General features: G+C 36.0%; 4 protein-coding genes across 6 annotated transcripts; 2 read left to right on the top strand and 2 right to left on the bottom strand.

Moving 5' to 3' along the window:
- Positions 1–1,401: 1,401 nt before the first annotated feature.
- LOC129240143 (uncharacterized) lies at positions 1,402–2,838 on the bottom strand. Of its 2 annotated transcripts, none has more exons than XM_054875703.1 (3): positions 2,554–2,838; positions 1,898–2,054; positions 1,402–1,835 (listed from the first exon to the last, which is right to left on the bottom strand). In XM_054875703.1, the coding sequence occupies exons 1-3, from the start codon at positions 2,681–2,683 to the stop codon at positions 1,445–1,447; spliced, it is 678 nt and encodes a 225-aa protein (XP_054731678.1). In that variant the 5' UTR covers positions 2,684–2,838; the 3' UTR covers positions 1,402–1,444. The 2 variants fall into 2 exon arrangements, with proteins under 2 accessions (XP_054731678.1, XP_054731679.1); XM_054875704.1 differs by having other exon boundaries at positions 1,402–1,811; positions 2,554–2,828.
- LOC129240142 (very-long-chain enoyl-CoA reductase) lies at positions 1,435–6,250 on the top strand. The gene is made up of 6 exons (XM_054875702.1): positions 1,435–1,521; positions 4,413–4,618; positions 4,677–5,038; positions 5,315–5,531; positions 5,593–5,708; positions 5,788–6,250. The coding sequence occupies exons 2-6, from the start codon at positions 4,613–4,615 to the stop codon at positions 5,990–5,992; spliced, it is 906 nt and encodes a 301-aa protein (XP_054731677.1). The 5' UTR covers positions 1,435–1,521; positions 4,413–4,612; the 3' UTR covers positions 5,993–6,250.
- A 3,120-nt stretch (positions 6,251–9,370) lies between these two features.
- On the top strand, positions 9,371–10,298 carry LOC129241709 (uncharacterized protein C1orf50 homolog). The gene is made up of 4 exons (XM_054878187.1): positions 9,371–9,503; positions 9,567–9,736; positions 9,794–9,955; positions 10,026–10,298. Exons 1-4 carry the CDS (start codon positions 9,446–9,448, stop codon positions 10,215–10,217), a joined length of 582 nt encoding a protein of 193 aa, XP_054734162.1. The 5' UTR covers positions 9,371–9,445; the 3' UTR covers positions 10,218–10,298.
- Positions 10,295–12,282, bottom strand: LOC129241708 (microfibrillar-associated protein 1). 2 transcript variants are annotated; one of them, XM_054878186.1, is made up of 6 exons: positions 12,192–12,268; positions 12,026–12,150; positions 11,469–11,959; positions 11,137–11,409; positions 10,950–11,074; positions 10,295–10,893 (listed from the first exon to the last, which is right to left on the bottom strand). In XM_054878186.1, exons 2-6 carry the CDS (start codon positions 12,093–12,095, stop codon positions 10,458–10,460), a joined length of 1,395 nt encoding a protein of 464 aa, XP_054734161.1. In that variant the 5' UTR covers positions 12,096–12,150; positions 12,192–12,268; the 3' UTR covers positions 10,295–10,457. The 2 variants fall into 2 exon arrangements, with proteins under 2 accessions (XP_054734161.1, XP_054734160.1); XM_054878185.1 differs by having other exon boundaries at positions 12,026–12,282.
- Between the last annotated feature and the right edge of the window lie 5,997 nt (positions 12,283–18,279).

Below are 18,279 nucleotides of genomic sequence, written 5' to 3'. Positions count from 1 at the left end.
CAAAAAGTAAAGCAGAGCTTTTAGGCTCTCGCTTAAAACAGTGGAATTTGCTTGGTGATGTTAATATTACAACTTGTTGAACAACGTTATCAAGGCCAATATAATGAAAACATGATGGGAGACTATATTTGGGGTTTATTGGGGGATAGTACCTATGAACATAAAAGAAAAAGTAAAAGTTTACACTTTTAAATTATTTTCTAGTTTTTTGTAAATTATTTTAATATTAAAAATTAATAAAAATGATAAAAGTGTTTATTTGAATAGTTTCATTCTTAAATAAAAATTAGAATCATAGATTTTGAAAAATATCGTTCAAGCTGTTTCTTAAATAGGAAAGCAAACTTTTTCATGCCATCTATTTTTTTTTTTTTGTCTAATTACGACCTAAAGAATTGAAATTTAATGCTTTGAAGTCAAAGTCAAATTTTGTGTTGACCTATGTTATACTTTTCAATATTTCAAGAGCAGAAACCACTCTCCAATATTATTTTGTTGGGGGATAATGCATTCTCATTAAAGCACTACTTTATGCGTCCATATCCTGGCCGGAACTTATTAGTAAAAAAATGACAACCTCAACGAAAAATTATTAGTTGCATATTGAAAACGAATTTAGAAGTTTGGCTGGCAGGTGGAGAGTTCTACACGCTAATATTAGCGCAGCATCAAAAAATTTAGATATAATTGTCTTAGAGAAAATTGTGCTGCATAACTATCTAATGATCGATAGGGAGAGTTGATATTTCAGCGACGAGCTCATGAACCTTGGAGAGAATCTCACGCTGGCCTACCTTCCTGCAGAATTGCAAAAGCGAATCGGTCTTCTGGAAATGCATTTAGGAGTAGAGACACACTGGCCGACATACTATTTAATAATTGAGGAAAGATTAACTATTCCCCTTTCTTTAATTTGCGATAGTAGTCCACCTCATTTCAACAGTACTCAAAAACTGACCATATGCGTACAACTTTTAACTAAGGGACTGGGAAAACAGCACGACACAACGTATAATACCTTGTATAACTGCATCATACCTCTGTACCACAATCACCGCTCGCTTCTTAAGGCTACATACATCCGAACGTAAGTTAAATTAAAAGAAGTGATAAATGATATTCCAGTAATAAAAGTCATTGCAGGTTTCTGCTGCGTGGTAACAAATGCTCAAATATCAAATTAAAATACCGCAACGACAATAAATTGCATTGCATCCTGTTCCTGCATATTGAAAATTTTCGTTCCATTTTTTTTGTGCAAGTTTGGATAGAAGACGGTTCACACTACCTGAAATACTTTACATGTTAATAATTTATTGCTGCAACTAGCGTGCCAAACTTTAAATATTTCTCGAACGCATAGAGTGAAAAAGTATTAAATTTATTATTAATAATACTGTCAGTTTTCACTTCATTTAATTCCAACAAATCAAATATAGTTATTTCATTTATAAAATTTTGCCAGTTCCTCATGCAACAATAACATCACTTTTGCTTCTATTCTGTTAACATCCGCTTGGGGTAAGTTTGCATCCACTATTTTTTGAGCAAAAGATTCAAAAAGTGAGAATGTTGAATTTTTTTGTGGTACTTTGACAAGATCAGTTACTAAAGCAAGGCATTGCCCCATTGCTTTGGCTAAACTACTCTTCAGCTCGGCATCGGCGAGTCTCTCAATTGCTGTTCCGCTTGAGCTTGCCGAAGAATATGATGATTGAGAGTCCGTGTCTTCTTCCAAGGTGAACTTTTCTGGTATTGTATTCCCCATATCTTCCAACACAATTGTTGTTGGCTCTACTATTTTAATGCTTCTGGCAGTTTTTAATAAAGAAAAGCTTGTATGAGTAATGTTTTTATAAGTATTAGAATTGAAGAAACTATTAACTTTAATACTTACTTCTTATCTCTGCAGTCATCCAAGAAGGATAATACCTCTTGGAACTTCCATTTCCTGTTGGGTATTGGTGCACCACTGCTGGAGCCTGGCTCGTTAGTACGCTTCATTCTTTTGTATGTGTCCCGAAGAGTATTCCATCGCTGTTTGCAAATCTTCGCTAAAAATATTCCATACAAAATAAATAGATTTATATACATAAGTAATTATTTAGGGAATAAATTATTGCGAGGACGCCATTCGAAAGATTCTACAGCTAAAATTGTCGGCATGGAATACTGGCGTTTATGTAGAAGAAGGGAGGCAACAGTGTCAGTAGCGATATCAACAACAACAACTGCACAATTAACAAAAGCAGCACCAGCTCGACCAACAATTCGGCGCGCCCCACAACAGCTCTATCTTACGGCGCTGTAACGAGGATCTTCTGCTGTTGCTGTTGTTGTTGTTGTAGCAGCATAGCCATTCCCCGTGCATATACGAGGAATGCTGCTGAAGTGACAGTCCTTGGCCGGATATAAATCGGGGTCGTTCCGGTTACGTAGAACCGACTGTCGCGGGAACGAGAATCTTCTGCTATTGCCGGCTGGCTACATGACCCGTTTTGAGCATGAAAACACCCTCGCCACCTCTCACACCATGCCCTTCATAATACTTACGGTTTGCGTTTAGCACTTTCCCGATTTCCCTCCAAGCTTTCTTCAGCTCGCTTCCAAATTCCTTAAGTGATACATCGTAAATACACCTGTGCTTTCGCACTTCCTCTATAAGCATCTCATTGAAAGTCATTGTTACAAAAAAATTATTATTATTAAAACAATCTCTCTATATTATTGCTCCGCAAAATATCAAAATTATTTATTTTGCAATGTTGCCTGCATTCGATTGTAAACAAACCGATGGTAATTAAGTGATCAGAAAACAACGGGACTTAATCGCGGCATACACCAGCATCACTGTTTCATGGTGCTCACACTCGCCAACGTATCGTAGTCCCTTTCCGCTGCCCGTATGATATACAAAACTGAGCAAAACTTATCCCGTAGAATACATCGGTTTGAGTGTGTCTGTGTTTGGTTGCATCTACACAATGTTGCCATTGATATTTTTGCATACACACTTTTTTACACATACGCGTTATCAGTTATAATTTCTAATTGTATAATAAACCAAAGCCAAAAACCAACAAATACAAATAGTTAATTTGTCTATAATTAACATTATCCAACATTTTTTTTAAGTTATTTTAATAAAAACTAAAATTTGTTTAAAAGCATTTTGTAAGTGATTTCGAAATGTACTTTTTGGCAACACTGTGTGGTGAGAGAGCAATCAACTAACACAATTCTACGCAAATTTCCAAAATCCTACGATACTACGGAACGGAAGGGTGATGATTTTTCATTTACATGGGGCTCATTAGTTTGATCGTAACAGCTGACAGCTGACAGGGGACTGCGTTTACGTCGTTCACTGCTTTCAGCATGAGTGTGCCGCACTACGATGCAATTTCAGGCTATTAGATGTGTTCTAATTACGATAGCGGTTACCTGTCAAGCCGCCAACGCGCTATCCGCTCTAAAACTGTTCACGGCATACAGGCATAGTGATGCACTTACACCTGCTAAATAAGTGGGCAATTATTAATGGGCAAGAATGATAGAGAAATAGATTGCACCTTCCGAATTTACTGTGTCGTAAGAGCCCATGAATAAACAAACAAAAGGTAGGGGAATCACTTGTTTGTTAATAGGAAGAGTAGGCAAAAGCTATGAAGACAACCAAACACAAGAAATTATCGCACACACACATACTTTCTTGCCACGATGTCCTCCGCATAAAAACGCAAACAAACTGCATTTGGAGGCTTTATATTAATTTGTCCTTTCATCATTTAGCACACGGCACTTCGTTTTCATTAGTTTGATTAGTTTACACCTCACAAAGCAATTCACTGAATTTTCCCAAACATGCCATCTCTCCTGCATTTGTGTGTTTTTTACTGCGACGAGAGCTGACGTCAGACTTCCTGTAAGTAACTCTTTTTTAATGGCGGTTCCTGAGATACTATCACCTTGTATGGATGCGCCTTGACCCGCATCTTAAGGTCGAACTAAGATACATTCAAATGAAGCTTTCAATCAAATAATTCGTTAAAAGAAAAGAATACTGCGATTCAAATACACAAATGCAATTACTTTGAATATCGTTTTAGGACGTTAAAAACACTTGCGATTAATCGATTGAACCAAATTGAATCCACACAGGTGGCTTCGTTATAGCAGCTGATATGTGTTTTCTTTTTTCTTGATTTGGTGGCTCAAACATCAAAGTGCCTAGCTTAATTGTTGTTGTCTTGGTTACTGCTTACATTCTCATTCAACAGAGAACGTTAATGAATATTTAACGTTCTCTACATTCAATTTTTGACATGGCAATTATGTGCAAATTCGTTGTTGTACTGAAGTCACCTTCTGTGAATTCGCCTTGGATTGAACTTTGATTTCTCTTCTTCCAGTTGGGTGAATCTTCGAAATTTTCACAGCCAAAATGGATTGATAAATTCGCCTTGTTCACAGCAAAATATTTGTGCAAAGCGCATTTGTAAAGTTTGCTTGTTGGGTGTCGCACAATTTACTATTGATTATAAATAAATTAGCTATTAAAATAAATTAATTTACTTTGCTCATAGTGCGGTTAATATTTACATAATATATAATGGATGTAAGTGTGTAATTAACTTCTTATGTGAAAACTTCTTATAAAATTGCTTTACGATTAGATCGAAATATTATCAACAACGGGCTCCAAGTCGTTTGGCAGATGCCACGTTCCTCCCAGTACTACAGTTGGTGACCTACGCTATATAATACATAAGCAATATGGAAGCACACCGGCTCCGGAACGGCAGTCATTGCGCTTGGAACCGCGTGGAAAGGCGCTTAAAGAAACGGATACGCTGGAGTCGCTTAATATTGGAAAATCAAATAAGATTTACATAAAAGATTTGGGACCCCAGATTGGTTGGAAGACTGTATTTCTAGCTGAATATGCCGGCCCACTGTTCGTATACCTTATCTTCTATGCTCGCCCCGCTCTCATCTATGGTGAAGCAACGGATAAACCGATTTCATTAACGGCACAGTAAGTTTGTCAATGATGAACTTTCCCCTGGTAAGCGTTGGTGATTGGTTTTGGCGAAGCATATCACATAAGCATAAATGCAGTGACTGCAACAACAATATCGACGACCTAGTTTAACCTTTACTTTTTTTATGTTTTGCTGTAAATTAGCTTCGCTTTACGTCGCCAAGTCAAAGTTTCACAAGCGCTCATTGAATTTCGCATTAATATTTATATTTAGCAAACAGTATGTATATATGTATATGTTAATGTTTATATTCCGTGTTTCTTTTGCAGCATTGCAGCAGGCTGCTATGTCGTTCATTATGTAAAACGAGTTTTAGAGACTATTTTCGTTCATCGTTTCTCACATGCGACAATGCCCATCCGTAATCTCTTTAAAAATTGCAGCTACTACTGGGGATTCACAGCCTATGTTTCGTATCACGTTAATCATCCACTCTATACCAGCCCTTGTTGTCTTCAAGTCTGGGGTTCTTTAGCTGCTTTCGCGGTAAATAAATTTTGAATATACTAAATGACCAGTCACAGTATAGAGTGAACTACCTTTACAGATTTGCGAACTGGGCAATTTTTCTATTCACATTGCCCTACGTAACTTGCGCCCACCTGGCACAAAAGTGCGCCGAATTCCGGTTGCTGATGATAACCCCTTCACAAAGCTATTCAAGTAAAATATCTAACTATCTAACCTATCTATTTTGCATGCATTTAACAATTGGGTATTTTTTTTTAATCGTCATTTTCAGTTTGGTGTCTTGCCCCAACTACACTTACGAGATTGGTTCCTGGGTGGCTTTCTCTTTAATGACTCAATGTTTGCCGGCTTTGCTGTTTGCGTTTGCTGGAGCTTTTCAAATGGCAGTGTGGGCTCTGGGCAAGCACCGCAATTACAAGAAAGAGTTCAAAGACTACCCGAAAGGTCGGCGTGCCATTTTTCCATATGTGCTGTAAATGTATAAATCAAATTATATAGGCACAAATTTTAACAAAAGAGAAAAACATTTCCATTGCAATTGGCTTATTGCATTTATAATACTGTAAAAACTTAAATTTGAACAAATTAAATTATAATTGTCATAGGTGTTAGATTATTATTAACTTGGTGTAGCTGATGCATTAATACATAAACATATAGCACATATATCTGTATATGTTAAACTGATAACTAATAATAAAAAGAGTTGGTTTGCGAATGAAATAATGCCCACAGACTTTGTTTTTTATTTTTCTTGTTTTTGATCGCGTGGTACTCTGAGAAGTGTTAAAGATTTGACTATGTATAGAATCAGGCAATCAGTTCAGCTATTGAAATAAGGCCCAATAAGGCAATATCTTTTCTCTATAACTACATAAGCATAGGAAAATATTAATATTTTGTTCCGAATAATTTTTTGTAGAGACTTGTGGCTTAACTTCCTTCCTACCAACCAACCTTTCGAGACGGTTTGCACGACAGTTGGTTTTACGTTACCGAAACGACCCGGATTTATATCCAGCCAAGGACTGTCACTCCAGCAGCATTCCCCGTATGTAAGTATGTGGAATGCTTATGCTGCTACAACAACAACAACGGTGGTGAATCTATATTTTTCTTGTCTGCTTTTGTATAAGTAAAGAACTTGCACCATTTCGCTAAACAAAAAAAAAAAAAAAAAACAGAAAAAAGTTGGATAGAACTATACGTCGATTAGAACGGTACTAAAAGGAAGAGATTATTAACGAAAAAAGGTTAGATTTGCGCATTTTAAAAACCGCAATATCTCAAAAACTAGTACAGTAAGTACGCAATATTTCGCTAGAAAAAAATTAAAAATGAGATTCGCTAGAACTTTTCGTATTTAAAAACCACTTGACTCTTTACAAAACAAAGTGCATCACTGGGAAGGTTAATAGGTTAAGTAGTGATGGCTGATCTGTGAAAAGATTTCACTTAGATAAGGTTATTAACTTGAATTAAATAAGTTTTTTTGTAGTCTAAGCTTTTGTGTACATTTTGTTGAAAAAAGTTACACATAACCAATTTTTTTCGAAATTTTCCCGATTTAACATAATTTAATTATCAATATTATATATGCAAAAATACTGTGGATAGCGTTGTTGCTGTACGGGGAATGCTACTGGGGTGGCAGTCCATGCCCGATAACGCAGAACTGACTATTGGTCGTAGCGTAGCTGGAGTTGGTTTAATGAAGGTTTCTTTAGTGGAATCAAAACCAAAATGGATAATATTTCAAATTATAGGTAGTTGAATATATATTTTAATGAAATTGTATCTAAATCATATTAGTAAACTTTCGAAAAAAAATAGTTTTATATAACTTTGTTCGCATTATTTCATAAAAACTGTTTTTACTAAAAATTCACACAAAAATAGGATGTAGTTTTTACATACAAAAAAAAAGTATTTTGATTACTTACTTTCTAATTATATTCCTAGTTATGTAAAAAGTCAAGTAGTTATTGAGATATATTTTTGTTTTTAAAATACGAAAAACTTTTCATTATAAGGCATTTTAGCCACCAAAAATATATTTCCTACAAGTTGGTACCAAGCGCCAAAAAGGAGGCAGTGTTATTTCTCACTAGAAATTAGCAACCACAAGGAAAAACTCAGGAAAAATACCCAAAAGTGTATCTAAGATATATATAAGGTATAGCTCTCCCTCTCCTTTTCCTCTAAGTTGTATCTTTTTTCTCTCTCGCGGAACGAAAATGCCCGAAACGTTGCATGGCCTCGAAATTTTACTTTCCATGCTCGTTCGTCTATCGACGCCTAAGAAGTTTCACTTCAAAAAGTGTGCCCATAAACGTTTTGTCCTCTTATTACTTATTATAAAATGTATAGAATTTCCCATGCGCCATAATTTTTTGTAACCTCAGTAAACGTCGCATACCGATTAGCAGCCAATTGCGCAATTAAATTAGCTATTCCTTCTCCTTGTATTCTCTTCAGATCGTTAATAATAATTAAAGAAGCCAAAAACACCGAAATATCCCACAAAAATAATTTCTATGAAGAAAAACCTTTCACAAGAGTATTGGCAGCTGATTGTCAATTTTGCAGGTAATCTGCCATATGTGAACGGGTAGATTAATTTGGTGCATTTATAGGTGATTAATGCTTATGTGAACGTATCATAAGCCAAAACATTCCAAAGCGAATCAACTTACCCCGCGCCCTTTCTATTTTAGTAGCATGGAAATTATAGAGGGGATTACAGATAAAATACCATAAATAATTTTATATGTTAAGGGGGGAGATACATGTAAAATGTTGAAAAAAAAAATTTTTTTTTCCCATAATATGTTAGTATAGACCTTTCAGAATATGTTACCAAATTTTTAGAACATAATTTTCAGTATTTCTCATATTATAGAGCGTAAACCGTGACAACTCTATTCTTTGCCTTCGAGCTCTGGGACTTTTTAGTCACGTTTTTCTCAAAACTATATTTCTCGGATTGGCGTACACGATAACTCGAAAAGTTATTGACCGATCTTCCTGAAATTTTGCACACATCTTTCTAATGATATTACTTTCTATGTGAACCTACAAGTTTCCAAAAATTTTTTGAGAAAATAATTTTTTGAGAGCAAAACAACATGAAAAATTAGGGCCAAAATTCATTTTATTTTTTTTAAGCATTGTATTTCGTGAATTTTTATTTTTTTTAAATTTTTTTAGGTTCACCGACAAATTATGACATTAATAAACACAAAAATGTTTGTTTTTTGGTTTTCAGATCACTAGAAACGATGCTAGAATGCCCGCCGATTAAAAAGCCTCGCTCCGACCTTCACAGGAAGAATTTCACGTATACCCGCCATTTTAAATTATTATAATCAAAACATTTTTTTTGTATTATTTTAATATTTAAACAAAATACATGTCAATTTTTAAAAACATATAATGACTATTTAATAAAAAAAATAAATCACAAACATCAAGGAAAATTTGAGCATTTACATGTATCTCCCCCCTTAACGATTTTTGTTGAAAAATACTCTTTTTTATCGTTTCAGATAGCAGGTAGAGGCGCACAAAATAAATCATTTGTTTGTTTACAAAAAGTTCGATCATTATATATTTTCGTGACGGATATTTTTTGCAGGCAAAAATTTCTCCAATACAAAATGATCGTCTCTCTTGCATAGTCTGTCGCTTTGCTCTCTCAATATTTGAGTGATGGATAATTTTTCAGCGTTATCGCACGCCCGCTTGCAAAAATTAAGAATAATATTACAAATTTTTGCGTTCTCGAACGCAACTACTTTTACTAAAAAAATCGGAAAGTTATCGAGTTGTACTAGATTCAGATACAATAAACTGTGTATCGTTAATCTATCGGATATTTTGACAAAAAAATTGTTCAAAAATAGGAATAAAAGCTTAATGTATTTGTTATGAAAAGGTCTGCTATAGAAATGGAGAATTTAACATACGACATTGCTGTGAAGAAGGGTAATTAACACTTGCACTCGTCTTTTGTAAAATAGTTAAGCTAAATATGCGTTAATTTCGCAGCGCAGTTGGTTGAAAGAAATCCTTGCCCTAATGGTGTGCATATCGTGGACCCACTGCGCGTATCAATGCACGAGAAGGAAGACATTATCTCGCTGGCGACGCAAATTCAAAATGCGGACAAACAGTTGAAATCTGGCACGTGCCAGAAGCTATGTGTGATACTAGACCAAGTGAGATGTGCGAGAAAGAGTTTAGCAAATGAGATCTCATATATTTTCTTCCCTCAGATTAAAATGCTGCAAGCCCAGGCCATGGAAATAATAAAGGAATCTGAAGAGAGCCAATTATTGCACAACGCCGCATGCAATTTCACCAAAAAGCCAGGCCATATTTATCATCTTTATCAGCGTTCATCGGGTCAAAGCTATTTCAGTATGCTTTCGCCGGAAGTAAGTCAACACTGCATATATGTATATGTAAATTTGTTCTTTTAGCTAATTATACAACTTGTAAATATAGGAATGGAATGACAAAGTAGACCAGAAATATCTCGGCAGTTACAGATTAGAATATGATCTATCTTGGACGCCTTTGGATAAAATTAAAGAGCGCGATGACAAGATGAATTGGGCTGAAAAATGTTTGGCAACAACTTCCTTGGCTGCAGGCCCAACACCAATGGCAATTGATTTTGGTAGTGCGCATGAGTAATGGAACTACTAGGAACCTAATGGATAACATGAAAAAATAAAATAAAAACGTAAAAGTGTAAATAAAATACCTAAAAATATGGGTGCTCCAATACCGGCGTTTTTTTGGAGGCGAATTCAGCGCCATGTTTTTTATTTTTATAGAAAATACATTAGTAGTATTATGCTAACGTTTTCATAAATGCTTATCTATAATATTAAACTGTATATTTTCAGTAGTTGTTGCTCATATGCCAAGACATTACTCCATCTTCTTGCGTTTGGACAAAGACGGTCGATCAAATACTTGTTTCATGCCGCCTGCCTTTTCATTGTGAAATTTAATATTGTTTGACGTCTCAGCATACCATGGAGAATCGAATTTCGTCGTATCTTGATCTACCAAATGTGTATACTTTGTGCGTCCGCATCGACCGAAGTTCTTTACTTGCATTACCTTTGGTAAAATAGTTTTGTCGAAGTGGTCTTCCAAAGTGGCCTGGGCAAAGTCACGCTTCAGCACATCGTTTTCTTCGTTCAAATAGAAAGCACCACGATGATAGTATTTCTGCAAAAACTTGTATTTTCCTTTGGCAGCTTTGTTAGTGATAACTTTAGGATTGTTACGCAATTCTTGGCGTCGTTCTTCTTCGGTCAAGTTGCGCATGCGATCTATTTCCGATTTATCTCGTTCAGCGCTATTAAAGATATGATTATTAAAAATTTTAAAATTGCAATTTATGAAATGGCATACTTTTCACGCTCCTCTCGATCGCGTTTCACTCGTTTCAACTCGCGCAATTTCCAAGCTTCGTATTCAACTTCATCGTTCTCATCGTCGGTGCATACATCGTCTATGCTTGCTTCCGCAGTGTCAGGCTGTTATGAAGATATTAAATAATGTTGAAAATATGTGTAGGAAAGTTAATTACAATGCATACTTTAGCCTTTTCTAGATCTTTTTTAACGCTATCCTCTACTAGACGCAGTGTTGCGCGTCTACGTTCTTTGGCTGCTCTTTTCGCTTCCGTCTCCAATTGTTTTTGTTTTTGCGCTTCTCGCTCCTTTTCCTGTATAGTTGCACGTTCACGTTTTCGGACAAATAGCGGTTTTAGGCGGGGCTCGTTATCTTCCTCGCTCTCAGTTTCTTCCTCATAATCAGAACTTTCGGTTTCAGAGGATTCAGATTGTTTTTCCTCCTCCTTTTGCAAAATCTGCAATTAATAAGAAAATGATAGCTTTAAAAGTCCAAAACATAGTACACAAATTTTACCTCTTCTTCTTTTTGCTGTTGTAACATGCGATGGCGCAGATTCATGCGCCGTTGCTCTAACTCATCTTCACTTAGTTCTGAGTCTGAATCAGACTCTGATGCGAGTGTAATTTTATTTGTCGCTTTACTCGCGGTTACCTCGGGTTCACTTTCCTCTGAGTCAGATTCAACTATTTCTGGCTCATGAATGTGCCTGTGTCTTTCAAGACGTTCCCTCTCCAACTCTTCCTGATCTTCGGGACGTGTACGCAGACGTCTTAAACGCGGATCATCGACTTCTTCCTCATCCCCTGATTGAGGTTTTTCTTGACGTTCGTCTGTTGCGTGTTCTTTCGGCGGGCGTCGTTCGAGTTGTGCTTGAGCAGCCCGTTTGCGATGATCTATAAAGTCTTCCAAATCTGATTCATCGGAGCTTGTACCAGCAATAGCATAATCTGGGCGTTTGCCTGACACATACCGCTGCACCTTCACTTTCTGCATGGAAATTTCACCTGACATATAATGAATTTAGTTAGTGCACACTGAAAATCGATACACATTTTGATCTTTAAATCTACCTTTTTCATTTCGAACGGGTACTGCTCCGGCTGTGCTTTGAATAGCAGCAGTTACCGCAGCTGAACTCATATTGTTGTCGTTTTTCTAATAAGCTATTTTTTTTAAGTTTCACAAAACCAGATTGCTGCTTGCGTAATTTTTGTTGAATGTTGCAAAGCCGAGATGTTTCCACCGACTCCAGCTTTATTCCATTCGTGCAATTCTCAGATGTATATAACAGTAGACGTATTTAATAATACTCAACCTCATATCTGGCAAATGAAAATAATATATTTTTTTGTAAACATATGTTTTGGGACATCAAAGCTTTTGTAATAGAAGGAATACAGGAATGCATTCAGGTTAATGAAGTACAGGGATGTTTTCAGCTTGTTGTATAAAGCACGCGCAGCATAAAATTACGTTTACATTTGCACTAATCACCAATAAATTCACAACATTAATCTAACCGTTCACATATGGCAGGTTACCTGCAAAATTTACAATCAGCTGTCAATACTCTTGTGAAAGGTTTTTCTCATAGAAATTATTTTGGTGGAATATTTTGGTGTTTTGTTTGTTTAATTATAATAGTAACGTTATGAAGAAAAGTCAAGCAGAAGGAAGAGCTAATTTAATTTGGCAAATGGTTGCTAATAATAAACAGTTGTAGGAAATCCGTAAACGACGTTTACTGAGGTTGCAAAAAATTATGGCAGCAATACGCATGCGAAATTCGATATTACATTATATAGTAAATATTATAATAAGAGGATAAAGCGCTTATGGACACACGCTTTTTCTGTTATATGAATGCATAATTAATAATACCTAATAAAAAAATTTTTAGAATTATGTCTGCAAACCTGTTTTCTTTGCCGGCGTACATTTTATTTAGTTTTTCCTTTGGCGTTCCTCTTTACATTCGTAAAAATAATTATCTACAACACAGAAAACACAGGGTTGTATGTAAAAAAGTATACTTATTATCTAGGATTATTTTATAATCTCAGATTTTGGGAGAGAAATTTTGTATGGGAAATCTCGCTTTTTAATTACGGATTGATAGATCATCCTACTTATATGTCAAGGTATTATAAGATATAGTGTCGTATCGGACCTGATGCGCGAACACAATCCTAAAGAATATATAAGGCAAGACGATATTAAACGTGTTTTTTTAGGTTATCCAGCTCAATTTTACGATCCATTCTGATTGTAATGTTCCGGATCACTTTTGGATGGGTGTTGGCAACATTGATATAAGACTTCTATTTTCACAGTACGAAGAAGAAGAAACATAAACAATTAGTTACATTCTACTGTGGGGGACTAAAACCCCCACATATGCTTTTTATTTTATATTAACACTATTTATTTGTGATGTTTAATTCAAGACTGTTAAGATAAAAACTTATAACTTATAAAGGAACTCTAATTTTATGTCTTGTCGTTTGCAAGAACGCTTCTCGAATCATCTCTTTCTTAGAACGAATAACGACGTTAAATTAAATTGAATAATGAATAAAAATGAATAATGAATTCAGTGTGGCCAAAAGGATAGGTATACGTGTGTTCCCGTACGACACTTTCTGCTGTGTAGGGCTTGGTACAGTCCAGCATGCTTGACTGCGCTTTGTATGTGTTAGTGCAGTCGGGTGGCGTCGTGACACACGTATTTGTTGTCGGCTACACGTACGATGCTTGATGAAAATCAAAAATTTTTGATATTTTCGTTTGACGCTTACTTTTTTGATCGTGTCGGAGTCTGATGGACAAAACAGCAGTGTTGTATTTAGCATTGAGGTTAGTATTTAGTGTGCGGTTGCCCAATAGTATAATATATTACTCGTAAACACCAACATATACTAAAAATAAGCACAATCCGTATGAAATATGTACATAAATAAGCAAAAAATTTAAAAATGTATATGTAAATGAAATTATTTAAAACTGATATACATAAGTAATTTAATAATAATAAAGTTATGAACCCGAAAAACATAAGCTATAATTAAAAACATGACTTATTGCGATTTTTTAACCCTCCGATGTTCGGTGCCTTATGATGCGGTAAGTGCATCATAAGGGTCTGGCCAGACCCATACAAATAATGTAAGAAATACGGTTTTAAAAATAATTTTATTTATTTATTTGAACGAATTAGTATTAATTACGAAGAGCAATTGGGTTTATAACTATATAGTTGCATGGAATGTTCATTAAGACATATGTGACGATTACATTTGTTGCAGTTATAACGAGTTTTACGTCGCTTTTTCGAAGAAGAAGCAGCACAATGGTAGCACGATGTTGATACAGTGTTGAAGCAACTTGTTGCTGTGCTGCATCTGATGTCGATGAACAAGATTCCGGTACCTAAAAGTAGCGAAATAATTTATTTTAAATTAGTAAATATGAATACATGCATACACATACCTTTATACGCGGAGATATATGTAGGTGTGTATTGTATATAATTCATACTCACCTTGATATTGAAAAGATTCATTGCTTGTCTTTTATGAGCAAACCTCCATACTAATGGGTTAGTTGCCCGTTTCGTCATATGTGGGATAACTAGCTGCCGTCAGCTCGTCATAGATGATGAATGAGGCCAAATCGGCAATATCAAGCATATTATAAAACATTGCCAGTGGCCAACGGTTTGTCGAGCGTTTGCACGAATAGCCAGTCAACATTTGATCCATTGTATCTACCCCGCTTTAAATTTATTGTAGTCCAAAATTTGATCTGGCTTGAATCCTTTCAATGGATCGGTGCTTTGACGGTAATGGGCAGTGGATAATAATATATAATTACTGGCTTTTTCGGCTTTGCCATATACGAGCACAGAGCGATATTATTATTGTGATAACAAAATAAAGTGCTTTTAACATCACGCTTCGGGTTAAGCAATTCATGCGGAATGAAGGTCTTATTTTTTCTTACGGTACCGACGAAAGCCACTCTACGATCCATTAACATTTTTGCCAAGTTGTATGTTGAAAAAAAATTGTCAGCATAAACAGTCATACCGCTCCATATAATTTTCCATCAATTTCATGACGACCCGTTCACCTTGATTCATTTCTCGCTGGCCACCTGGTGGTTTTCCGGTATAAATTATACCTTTCAAAGGGTAGTTTGAAACAGAGTCACAAATCCACCACACTTTCATGCCATATTTTGCCGGCTTACTCGGAATATATTGGGTGAATCTAGTGCGCCCACGACATGGAAATAACTGTTCATCGACGGTTACATGACAATCCGGAGTGTATGCTTTCTCTAAATTGGTCATCAGCATGAGCCATACATCGTCCAGGGCAGCAGATTTGTTTTGCTTCAACCTCTCAGCACGAGTACCACTGTTATCGAAGCGGATGAAAGTAGTTAAGCTCTTGAACCGATTCAATGACATAGTGGCCTTATAAATTGGCATATTGTAACTGGCCCACAATTCTTTCGCTGGCTGAGAACTCGAGTGGAATACACCAGCAATAAGTAGCATCCCAAAAAAAAGCATACATTTCGTCTTCGTTAGTCATTACCCAAGAACGCTGTTTATTACTGGGATGCTTTTCATTCCATAGACGAAACGCTTCAACGGCTTTTCTGTTGGTTTCCCGCACAATGATACTTACGATTTCAGGAGACAGCAATAGCTTGAAAAGAGCTTTATGACTCGGTGACGCTCCTCGTAGTGGCCCTTTACGAGTAAAAGTTGTAACATTGTGACAACGAGGCCTTCCAGGTGGTGGAGGATTTGAATTCCACATCTTACCATCTTTCGACCTGTATATAAGGCCCTGGCTAATAGATGTGCTGCATGATTCCATTGTGGTTGAAGCCTGAAGGGCGATAGCTTCTCTATATAAATCCTCAATATCATCATGGTTTTCATCCAGAACAGCCTCTAACTCGCTTTCCTGTTCTATATCTGATGCTTCACCGAAGTCATCTTCATCTGGAAAATATTCATCATATTCTACGTCGCCACTTGTTTCAAATGGATCGGACTCCTGTCCCATAATTTCTTCAATTTGTGCCTGAAGTCGCTGACGTTCTTCCGGACTCACATTTGCTGTACTTAGCTTACGAAGCAAACGCGTCATCACATCAACTTCATCCATATTTACTTGTTCCATTTTATTTAAAAAAACACTTCCCACTAATTAAAAAACACGTGTTCACTTTAATTTTCAAATGTCAACTAAAAAATTATCTCTGCCGCTGCCTCCGCTAACAGTTTAGTTGTTTACACCTAACGGTTAACCAATTTACATGAGAAGCTTATATGGGTCTGCACAGACCCATGTGAGCTTAATTAACGAAATTAGTTTAAAATTATTATTTTTACGACAAATATAGCAAAAATCTTAATTTTGCTACTTCATTGTGTTTAGCACACTACGTTTTAGGAAGTCATGGACTAAGAAGCCTCAGATATTAAAAATAAAAGATCTACATACATTTAAAGATCAAATGGGTCTGGCCAGACCCATATGAACATCGGAGGGTTAATATAACACAGAAAGTGGGTAACAAAAAAATTCTCAAACAACGAACAGAATAAGTTAAAGCAGATTACCTTTAATTTTTGTAAAATATCCCAAACTCAAATTTAATTCCCTTACTTAGGCTTTTCATCCACACTTTTTTTATCTCTTTTCTTCTTTTTTTAACAAAACTGCAATAGTTGCAAGTAATAAAAATTCATCATCCGATGACGACATATTTACTTCTAAATACAACTGTGGATTGATCGCTTTTTGTTTTGAACGTCACCGGGCAAACGACAAGCACCCGACACGCACACATATAAAGTGCTGGACAAGCAATGCTGGACTGTCACCAGGGGCTATAAGAATTGATGACGAAAATAAAGGGTGATCAGATTGGAGGTAGTTTGCGTTTGTTTATTTCCAATAGGAAGCGTGATCACGTCAAACTAAAAACACAATTTTTCTTCAGGATTCATTGACATTTCATCATGGAAAGGCTTATGAAAATCGACGCTCCGTGAAAAGTGTTCATCTCGGGCTTAGTCCTCCAATTTTTTTCAGCGATGAGGTCCATTTTTGGCTTAATGGCATTTCGACTGAAGAGCAATCGAAAGCCAATCAAGAACAACCATTACATGAATTGAAAAGAACCGTTTGGTGCGGCCTATGGGCTGGTATCGCGTCATGATAAACGATTTTTTAATGCTGGAAATTGAAGCCCGTGATCCCCACAACATTTGGTTCTAACAAGACGGTGTTACTTTCCATACAGCTCGTGAAAAAATAGATTTACTGCGTCGTCGTTTTGGTGAGTAATTCATCTCTAGTCTTGGACCATCAATTGACCATCAAGCTGGTGTGATATCATACCTTTGGACTTTTATTAGTGTGGGTATGTAAAGCCTAAATGCTTTGTGGATAAACCAGCTTCGATTGAGGCATTGGAAGCGAACATTACAAAAGTTATTCACGAGATACCGACCGAAGTCTTCCAGCGAGTCATTTAAAATTGGTGTTTACGGATGACCAAATTATGGTGAAGTTGCGGCCAACATTGGAATGGGATTATCTTTAAAAAATAAATGTCATGAATGGTTCTAAACAAAAATCATCAAGATTGCCCAATCAATTTGAATTTTTTGTTTTATTTCAATTTAAATTGATCACCCTTTACATTTGGAATACATTAAACAAGACTCAGACGATTACTTCAGTTTAAGGAAAATACAGACTGGGACCCAATCGTTAAAATCGTTGTATTCTACACAACATTTACCGTTTGGATTATGAAACATTAATACTCGTAGGAGATGTAGGGCCTGCAAGCAAAGTACTAAAATTTTTCGTAAAAAACGATTGTTGATTCAACCTCACACATTCTTTGCCGATTGTTATTTCATTTCTCTCAATATTATGAATTCTTTCGATTAATGTTTAAATGAATACTTTTCCTAGACCGATCGGGCAGATTGGGCTGAATCGATGCGAATTCCTTATAATCGATAATTTTGTCGATTTGGGGGACGTTTTTCTTTCGTAAACGGGCTACAGATCTCTATCAGGATCCTATCGTTGTTGTTGCATTTGCGTGCGAAATTAGTATTTCGAACTCGATGATTGGCGATTACAACACAGCTATAGTCTTTATCATACACATATCAGTTTATTTGTATAGGGGTTTAAAGCGTATTTGTATTTTGGTAAAGATTTTCTCTTGGTAGGCAACAGAAGTATTAAAAAAGCTTTTTGCACTTTATCGCGAAGAG

Source organism: Anastrepha obliqua, chromosome 3, assembly GCF_027943255.1.
Source record: "Anastrepha obliqua isolate idAnaObli1 chromosome 3, idAnaObli1_1.0, whole genome shotgun sequence".
NCBI classification, from domain to species: domain Eukaryota; kingdom Metazoa; phylum Arthropoda; class Insecta; order Diptera; family Tephritidae; genus Anastrepha; species Anastrepha obliqua.
The sequence above is the reverse complement of the archived record's forward strand: the minus strand, read 5'-3'. Positions and strand labels throughout refer to the sequence as shown.

Excerpts from the sequence above, each read along its gene's own strand:
- LOC129240143 (XM_054875703.1), bottom strand. The coding sequence starts at position 2,683 with ATGACTTTCAATGAGATGCTTATAGAGGAAGTGCGAAAGCACAGGTGT. Across the intron at positions 2,055-2,553 it reads GAAAGTGCTAAACGCAAACC|CGAAGATTTGCAAACAGCGA; the intron begins GTAAGTATTATG and ends GAATATTTTTAG. Across the intron at positions 1,836-1,897 it reads GATGACTGCAGAGATAAGAA|CTTTTCTTTATTAAAAACTG; the intron begins GTAAGTATTAAA and ends TACTCATACAAG.
- LOC129240142 (XM_054875702.1), top strand. Across the intron at positions 5,039-5,314 it reads CCGATTTCATTAACGGCACA|CATTGCAGCAGGCTGCTATG; the intron begins GTAAGTTTGTCA and ends TTTCTTTTGCAG. Across the intron at positions 5,709-5,787 it reads CCCTTCACAAAGCTATTCAA|TTTGGTGTCTTGCCCCAACT; the intron begins GTAAAATATCTA and ends CGTCATTTTCAG.
- LOC129241709 (XM_054878187.1), top strand. The coding sequence starts at position 9,446 with ATGAAAAGGTCTGCTATAGAAATGGAGAATTTAACATACGACATTGCT. Across the intron at positions 9,737-9,793 it reads TATGTGTGATACTAGACCAA|ATTAAAATGCTGCAAGCCCA; the intron begins GTGAGATGTGCG and ends TTCTTCCCTCAG. Across the intron at positions 9,956-10,025 it reads TCAGTATGCTTTCGCCGGAA|GAATGGAATGACAAAGTAGA; the intron begins GTAAGTCAACAC and ends TTGTAAATATAG.
- LOC129241708 (XM_054878185.1), bottom strand. The coding sequence starts at position 12,095 with ATGAGTTCAGCTGCGGTAACTGCTGCTATTCAAAGCACAGCCGGAGCA. Across the intron at positions 11,410-11,468 it reads AACAGCAAAAAGAAGAAGAG|ATTTTGCAAAAGGAGGAGGA; the intron begins GTAAAATTTGTG and ends TATTAATTGCAG. Across the intron at positions 10,894-10,949 it reads GATCGAGAGGAGCGTGAAAA|CGCTGAACGAGATAAATCGG; the intron begins GTATGCCATTTC and ends TATCTTTAATAG.